The sequence below is a fragment of the Triticum dicoccoides genome, chromosome 5B, assembly GCF_002162155.2.
Source record: "Triticum dicoccoides isolate Atlit2015 ecotype Zavitan chromosome 5B, WEW_v2.0, whole genome shotgun sequence".
Classification (NCBI taxonomy): domain Eukaryota; kingdom Viridiplantae; phylum Streptophyta; class Magnoliopsida; order Poales; family Poaceae; genus Triticum; species Triticum dicoccoides.
Window position 1 is genome coordinate 654,015,896 of NC_041389.1, and position 9,167 is coordinate 654,025,062.

General features: G+C 51.0%; 1 protein-coding gene across 1 annotated transcript in view; it reads left to right on the top strand.

The window, feature by feature from the left end:
- LOC119310405 (3-ketoacyl-CoA synthase 6-like) overlaps window positions 1-8,500 on the top strand; it is a 10,775-nt gene extending 2,275 nt beyond the window's left edge. Inside the window, exons 2-4 of the mRNA XM_037586168.1 lie at window positions 4,917-4,954; window positions 5,062-5,193; window positions 6,885-8,500. Coding sequence (XP_037442065.1) covers window positions 4,917-4,954; window positions 5,062-5,193; window positions 6,885-8,306 — 1,592 coding nt within the window. The 3' untranslated portion in view covers window positions 8,307-8,500. The remainder of the gene's footprint in view (window positions 1-4,916; window positions 4,955-5,061; window positions 5,194-6,884) is intronic.
- Window positions 8,501-9,167: the final 667 nt, after the last annotated feature.

Below are 9,167 nucleotides of genomic sequence, written 5' to 3' on the forward strand. Positions count from 1 at the left end.
TCTCTCATCGGTGCGTGGTTCTCACGGTGGTTGTCGTCGGCGAACGCGCTCCCCTTGAGCCGTGGTCAGGAGACCAGGTGCATCCTCACCCTCTCACGGCTCCTGCGATCGAAGGGATGGCCGGAGCGCTCGTCCCCTTCTACTCCGACGGCCAAGCCACCGGGATCCCGCGTCAAGTTCTACTCCGGCGGCCGGATCACCTCGGGTTTGTGGAACACCGGATCTGTCCAGCTCGAGGTCCTTGTCCATGGATCTTGCCAGGAAAAACGATTTTCTCCATTGTTTCTGTCGGTGAGGCTAGATCACACGTTATGTGCTTATGCTTTTCTCCTAGCTGGTGTTCATCTGTTCTAGATTTGCATGTTTTTTATGATTTTTATTGTGTTCCTTCTATTCCTTTGGTACGGCTGATTTGGCTGTATGGTTCGATCGAGATTTATATGATTTACAGTTCGGGAGAACTATGTTTGTTCCATTCTTGTGTCAATTTGTTTCCAAACCATGTGCATCTCATTTTGCAGGGAGAGGAAATCCTCTCTTTGACCTGCTCTATGTAGTTGCTGGCAATGATTTTCAGATTTGGCGCTTGGTAGCTAAAATACAGGGTATAATTTTGGTGTTGATATGTTGATTTCAGTAGGGAACATTTTCTGAGGGTGTTCAAGTATAATTGTTGGAAGTGTCACTGGATTATAGTACTGTCGCTGGATTTTTGCTTGGATTTAGTTGTTGGAATAATGCACGCCCATGGATAAATTAGTGTGTTGTGGATTATATTAAATTCAGTAGGGATTCCCTAGTCTGAGAGGGTGTTTGGATCACTAGAGACTAGAGACTAGAGACTAGTGGTAGTCACCTTTAGTCAGTAAACCTCCAAACACCCCTGACTAGTGGGTGACTAAAACTAGTTTAGTCCCTAGTCACCCCACCCCCAACTTTTACTGACTAGAGACTAGTAGTAGTCACCTTTACTCAGTAAACCTCCAAACGCCCCTAACTTTTACTGACTAAAGTCCCCCTCTCTCTTCTCTAATTGGTGTTGCACAAGGGACATTTAATACTGAGACATTTAATGCTGACTAGTAGTAGTCACCTTCCAAACAGGGCCTGACTAAAAACTTCTAGTCTGACTACTACTAGTCACATGACTAGAGAGTATCCAAACACCCTCTGAGGTGTTGTAGTACTAGATGTTGGCTTTGCCACCCCCAACGAGATGATATTATTGATTGGATTCATTGCAGTCTGAACAGAGTTTTAGCTAAATAGAGAGCTAGTGCACAAAGCATGCATAGTTTTGTTATCTGTGGCTGGATTTAGTTGTCGGGTTAGTTGCTCCTGGACTATTTTAGTGTTGTGGATTTGTCGATGTGCATATGCTGAATCTAGTAGGCGAATCCTAGGGATGAGTCTGGGTTGTTTATTTTGTTTGGCGGTATTTTTGTGGGATTTTCACTACTCAGCAGCATGATTATTTGTGAACTTGTAAGCAATTGGTATGGTAGTTATCAACCCCATAGATCGAAATCTGTTTTGCGGTTTATCAATTTGATTAGTTAAGTCTACATAGAGTTTTTGTTCATTTTTCTGTCCGTCGTCTCATTAACTGAATAATGATGTGCGGTTCTCTAGATGAAGCTTAACAGATCTAAATGGAGCATTCTGTTTATATTTATGAACACATCCTGATGCATCAACCATCATTTCTTTTGATTGTTATTTACCTGCCTGAATGCATGGGCTATTAGGTGTGATTTGCATCAGTGCATAAATTGTTGATAGCAGCCTCCAAATTCAGAATGAACACTGTAATTTGATCCATAAAATTCAACCAGGTTAGGATATTTAGAGCACCAGAGGGGATTTAGATGAATCCTAATAGACGAGCTGCCCAGCATGTGTAGAGTTGTGAGATGGTCCAGTTGTCAACCCAATTATCAGCACATCATTTGATCCACTAGATGAGGTTTATGAGTTGTATGATTTGTACTCCATGGAATGTGATTTTCGCACTTGTTTCACCGAGAGCTGATTTAATGTTCAGAGAAAGAAATGGTTGCAAGAGATTGTCTGTTCTGGGGTATGTCTATGTTTTAATTTGCCATTTCTGATTATAGTTCTGAATTAATATTCAGAGCTACACTGTTTAATTACATATTGGTATATACGTGGGCATGTGTCATCTAGCTGAATTTGATCCAATGAAACTGACTAATATATTGATCATCATTGTTTCTTAACTGAATTTGATCTACTGTGAAGCGTCACATTGGAAAAAAACAGTTTATCTATTGAAGATTGTGTAAATATAACTATCTTTACGCTCATGAATGTTTTCTAACTGAATTTGACTAGATGGTACTTTGTATAATATTCAGACCATTGTTGATGCCTAAACTGAGCTGTTTTTGATTTGCCGTAAGAGGGGCAGCAAGCTTAGATCATCGCACTGATCTTGTGTACATAGTTAATAGTGGCAAAACACTTAACAAATCCGGACTAGCATTCTACATGTGGTAGCACATGTAGAACACACCATCACAGCATTCCTCACATAGGCAGCGCCCTTGTTCACCACAGCAACTGCCTAATCCCCACCACCTTGGCGCGGTGCTGATGTTGATGCTTTTCCAAGGAGGTCATAAACGTTCTTTGGCAGCCCCCGTTGCGGTGCATAGTTCACCGTTCAATCCTTCAAGCAACCTTGGGACTGGTAGATGGGATGGGAGCTGGTAACTGATTAATGGGCTTTTTTGACAAAAAAATGAATAATCACTAATCAAGTCAACTAATTGGTTAAGGGCATCTCCAGCCGCGCCCCAGGAAGGCCTCCCCAGGCATTTTTTTCGCGCCTGCGCCAAAAAACGGCCCAGTCACGCCCCCAGGAGCTCAATTTTCGCCGGCTTGGGCCAAAAACAGCACCGGCGGACCCAGCCCGAACCCAGCGCGCTGGGGGGCGCCCGGGGGCGCCGGGCGAACTGTTTTGGCGCGAAAAAGCCGCGGGCCCGCCGCGTCAGCGACACGGCTCTCTTCTCGGCCCTTCGTCGTCCTCATCGCCTTGTTTCCCGCGGCGAATCAATGCCAAAGCTGCCGCGCTGCCGCGCCGGTCAGCCTGCACCATTGATGCCTCACGGGCGGCGCAATGAAGACCGGACGACGCGCGTCCCTCGCCCGCCACGCGTACACACGGTGACACGCACGCCTTGGCCTATATATGAAGCGCCCCGGCGCACTCGGCGACTCACACTCTCCCGCCGCCGTCGTTCCTCCCTCTCCTCTCCTCTCTTTCGCCGTCCCCATTTCGCCGTCCCCAGTTCACACCCATGGCCGAGCGCTTCCTAGGCGACGGCGCGGCGGCGAACGGCTTCGGCCGCCGCCATCTTCATGAAGACGAGGCTCGCCTCCTTTACGAGGCCGAGTACCCGGTCCCGCCGGACATGCGGGTGCCCGGGACGTGGAGGATCAGCGCGGGCGGCGTGCCGGTGCCCCCGGTACCGATCGGCGCGGCGCGGCGTGCGGAGATCGCACGCATCCGCTCGAACCTGCCGCGTGCGGCGAGGGAGGGGCCACGGTACGCCCCCGACAGCCCGCTCTGGGAACCTTACTTCCGCCGCCGTCAGGCCGAGCAGCTCGAGGCCACCAACGGCGTCGTGCCCTCCGGCAGGCTCAACGCCGCCGGCCGGCGTCTGTGGTGGGGCGTGCCCGGGCGCACGTTGGAGGCCGTCCTCGAGTACATCGAGGGCGGCAACACGCCGCGCCTCGAGTACCCCGCTCCCCCTTCCTTCTCACGCCGCCGGGGAAGCTCCTGGACCCCGAGGCGCATGGAGACCGGGGGGTCCTCCTCCTCGTCCGGCGGCTCGCCCTGCCTCCGCCCCGTCAAGCCGGAGCCCCAGGACACGCCGGTCAGCGCGCGCACCCGCAGCTCCGGCGGCGCCAACGCCTCTCCACCCACCGTCCGCTTCGTCTTCACCGAGCCCAAGCCGGAGCCTGTCCTCCCCGCGGAGTACGAAGAGATAGCCCGGCGCGGCTTCTCCGACGAGGATGCCATGCGGTGGGCGCGGGACGACTACCTCCGCGACGAGATGGTCCGGCAGCGCCGGGCCCTGGAGAAGATCGCCGCCCGCAAGCGTGGGCGCGAGGACGAGCACGGCGTCGTGGTCCTCGACAGCGACGACGACGACGACGACGCCCACGGACCGTCCAACCCGCCGCGCCAACCGGGGGAGGGATGCAGCAGGGACGGCGGAGGCGGCGACGACGACGACGATGATGACGACGACGGCGGTGACTACACGCGGTTCTACCTCCTCCTCGGCATGTAGAACCGCGTGGGCGGGCGGCGAGGGAGACGGCGGGGGTAGCCCGCGGTAGTTTTTTTCTTTTTTTGTAAAATATGTTTAAGTTTGAACGAACTCGCCGATGTTTGTGTTAAATTTGAGTCGTTTTTGCGCTGTGTTTGACTTTTTTGGCTAACCGTGGGCGCCGCGACTGGGGGGCATCACGCCCCCAGTGCGCGGTTAAGCGCCGGTGCACCCTCAGAGGGCGATTTTTTGCCCCTCCCGAGGGGCCAGCGGCTGGAGATGCCCTAATGGACTTAACACGGTGTATAGTGAGCCACGTGTCTGGTGCTGGTCCAACTATTCGGTGCTGAGGTGATTGCATAAAGTGAATCGAAAACCAAAGGTCTATTGCCCGATGGATTATCGCAATGCACATGTCCCGGCGTAGTAAATTCGTAAACGTGACAAGACGGGGAAAGTGGACCAGAGCGTAAAAGTGAACTCGCTAATGCAAATTGACCATTAGACATGAACCTGCCACTGTGGCGTGATTAGTGAAGACTAAACTGTTTGCTCTATCACATAAACCATTAGCACACAAATGTGGCTAAGCTGTTCCGTTTTTCTTGCGTGTAGAGCAGATAAAACTCAAGTCCCAGGTTAGTGGTAAACTGGTAATGGTTTTAAAACACAAAGACAATGTAACCGTGATGCATTTGCTGGTGAAAACAGACAGAAGCATTAACATTAAACTAATTAAATTTGCTTAGTGAAATGATAGCTAACTGTGAACGAACTTGCGTGTTCGCTGGTCGTCAATGCTCCACGTCTGCACTTTGACCAGCTGGTGGTCTCCGCGGCCAACATTGCTCCACGGCATGCATGCACATGGGTGTACAGGTCTCCAGCGCCAGTGCACATGTCAGGTGGAGATCGCAGGCCTAGATGCTTTTGCATGTGTGTGGGGTCCTTCTAGTTCAATACGGGCCAAAAATAAACCAAATATGTGACTTATACTCTGCCATCACGGATTCCCATGGCTGTCCAATGGCCGGGATTCCGGCCTGCTTGCAGGACGGCCTCCGTTCGCATTTTCCGTTTAAGGAGGATGTTTTCCTTTAATCATGAGATATTTTAGGGATATCAGTGGGGTTTGAATTATCCCTAGAAATATTATTTTTTTTGAAAACACTAACGCCCACACGTGTGGGCGTTTGCATCTCGCCCACACGCATGGATCTGCGTCCGTTTGTGGGTGCATGAATCTTGGCATGTTTATGGTGTCAGTAGGACTGGGCTGGTGTGTGGGCATTTACCCGATCGCCCACACGTTCGTTTCACCACACGGAGGGACTGGTGTGTGGGTGTTTAGCAGTTCGCCGACATGCCAGTTTTCACTCACGCACAAGGGCTGATGTGTGCGTATTTGCCATCCCGCCCACACGCCCGTCTTCTCTCCCACACTCAAGCTGCCAGTTGCCATGTGTTTTGCAGTGTACATGGCAGCTGCCTCTAGTGTGCTTGTAAGTAGATGACAACTCTTTTTTTTACCCTAACATGTCAGTTGCCATGTGTTTTGCAGGGTACACGGCAACTTCCCTAGTGTGCTTGTAAGCTGATGGCAACTCTCTCTTTACCCGAACATGTTGTTTTGTCATGTCTTTTTATAGCGCTACATGGCATCTGCCTAGTGTTAGTAGGTGGCAACTCATAAGTTTTTCAAATCATGGCAACTATTGTAAACCAGACCATACATGGCAACTGCTTAGTGTTAGTAGGTGGCAACCTCTAAAGTTTTTAAATCATGGCAATTATAGTAAACCAGACCATACATGGCAACAACTGCAGTTGTCCAAAATGGCATCTCGCACTTGACCTGAGATGGCAACTGCAGTTGAGCAACCATGACAACTGTAGTTGTCCGACATGACAACTGTAGTTCAGCGACATAGCAACTGCAATTAAACGAACATTGAAGAGGGTCCGGACCATGGCAACTGCGGGGACACGTGCTGACTGTCACGCGGGGCGCGCCGGACCGTGAGGTAAGTGGCTGAGAGAGGTCGTGTGGCAGTTATCTATTTTTCCCACACGTAGGCGTGTGAGAGGGACCGTAAGGAAAAAAAAGATGTGTGGACGCTAGTTGTTTTGCCCACACGTAGGCGTGTGGGCTGGTCCTCTTAGACACCACACAAAACGTGTGGTCAGACCCCTTAACACCCACACGTGTGGCAGTTAATTAGTCTTGTTTGTTACAAGTCGCCTTCGCATGGACCTGTCTTTTAAAGATTTTCCACTTGTATCCATTGGTTATGGTTAAAAGTAAATTTGCAACGAGGTTATAGTTAAGTTGCACCCGTTTCATTCTGCCCACCAACATCTCTGTCTTGGAATGGATCGATTAATAAAGTAGGAACAAGATATGGACTTTCCAACTTTAACCTAGTAACTACTAACTGATACTCCAAGAAATTTATAGCTGCCCGGCTGCCTAACAGACATGTGTGAAGTGTAGTAAATGCGCGGCAGATAGATGATGATGATATGGCCGAAGTTTGGCTTTAAGTTCCCAGCCCCTCACTCATACGGTCACACCATCATCAGTACCAGCGCGCCGTGGACAATTCCATCCCTATGGTCACCGTGCCCGTCGCCGCTGCCGGCCTTATCGCGACGGTGCGGTTCGGGGCGGAGGAGCTGGCCAGCCGACTCTCTGAGCTCAACCCAGTGCACCTCTTTTTGGCATGTTTCTTCCCGGCCGCAGCGGCCATCGTCTACCTCATGCTGCGTCCACGCGCGGTGTACCTCGTCGACTACGCCGGCTTCCGTACCCCGTCTAATTGCCGGGTACCCTTCGCCACATTTCTGGAGCACGCGAGACAACTGCCCGAGTTCGACGAGCGCAGCATCCGGTTCATGACGCGGTTGCTGGAGCGCTCAGGGCTCGGGAACGAGACCTGCCTGCCCCCGACGCACCACTACATCGGGACGCACAAATATTGCACCGTTGACGCCGCCCGCGCCGAGTTCGAGCTCGTGGCTTTCTCAGCCATCGGCGACCTGCTCGCCAAGACCGGCATCTCCCCGGATGCCATCGACATACTCATCGTCAACTGCAGCTTGTTCTGTCCCACGCCGTCTTTGGTCGACATAATCATAAACAAGTACAAGCTGCGGAGCAACGTCCGCAGCATGCAACTCTCCGGTATGGGATGTAGCGCGGGGATTATCTCCGTGGGGCTCGCCCGGAACCTCCTGCAGGTTGCTCCCCGGGGCGCACACGCGCTCGTCGTCTCTACGGAGACCGTCACGCCGAACTACTACTTCGGGACTGAGCGCGCAATGCTCCTGCCTAACTGCCTCTTCCGCATAGGCGGAGCGGCCGCGCTGCTGTCGACATCGTCGGCAAAGGCCCGGTTCCGCCTAAAGCATGTCGTGCGCACGCTCACCGGCGCCGACGACAGTTCATTCCGGTGTGTGTTCCAGGAGGAGGACGGAGAGGGCTACCGGGGGATCAACCTCAGCAAAGATCTGATGAACATCGCCGGCGACTCGCTCAAGGCCAACATCACCGCAATGGGGCCACTCGTCCTGCCGGCCAGGGAGCAGCTTATGTTCGCCTTCTCCTTCTTCGCACGGAAGGTGATCGGCAAGAGAGTGAAGCCGTACATCCCGGACTTCCGCACGGCGTTTGAGCACTTCTGCATCCATGCTGGTGGCCGCGCGGTCATTGACAAGCTGCAGAAGAGCCTTTGCCTTTCCGACGAGCAGGTGGAGGCATCACGCATGACGCTGCACCGGTTTGGAAACACGTCGAGCAGCTCGCTGTGGTACGAGCTGGCCTACATAGAGGCCAAGAGCCGCATGCGCAAGGGCGACCGCGTGTGGATGATCGGCTTCGGATCTGGATTCAAGTGCAACAGTGCGGCGTGGGAGTGCATCGAGCCTGCGCGCAACGCCCTTGGACCGTGGGCAACGTGCATCCACAGATATCCGGTGGATGTTCCTGATGTTCTGAAGCATTAACTGCTGGCTATGAGTGCATGTTTAATAAGGGGCTATAATAACATAAATTGCTAATGGAGCTTGAGCTCAATGGAGCCCTTATATTTTTTTAAAAAAAATAGGTTGTAAAAGAATCCGAAGAAAAATACACACATACATATAGATGTATATACAACTCCCTCGATTTCAGAATAAGTGTCATTGTTTTAGTTAAATCCTGCCCGCAAAGCTTCACGTCGACATACATTCATATGCGAGCTATACAAAAATAACAAAATCATGTACAAACTTACGTCCAAACTCTAAGTACCAGTTATACGGGGACATATTTGCCTCAACTCCAAGTTTCACTTGACCTTCAGTTTTCCTAGTAATTCATTCAATTTACATGTAGTTTCTACACACTAAAGAGAGAAAAATGAGCATTCCATACAAAAATACTGCTTAAGATGAAAAGAAATCGACACGTAAACTTCAAAACTAATAGACACGTTTAAGAGTTAGGACGTATCATCGGCGGGGTTTTCGCTCATCCATCTCCGCCTCCTAGCACTGCACTCTTCCCTTTACGCACCATAGCCGGAACTCGAACGGAACTAATGCCATGGACCACCAACTTCCTCTAATCTGCTGCCACCAACGGGTCAGTGCGTACTTATTACAGGGAAAATGAGAGGGGGGTGGGGGTTATTTATGCGTTGGTTATTCCCACGTTTGGTCTCAAGGGCTCAATGCCATTTGTGCTTCCCTCACAGTACATAACTTTTTGAAGAATTTATGTGTAGGAATAGCAACTTTGTTTATAATTTATATAGATGTTTATTTTGGTAAAGTCGCCCCCAGTGTGTATTGGTGCAATTAATTTCCTCTTCAGTAAAACAG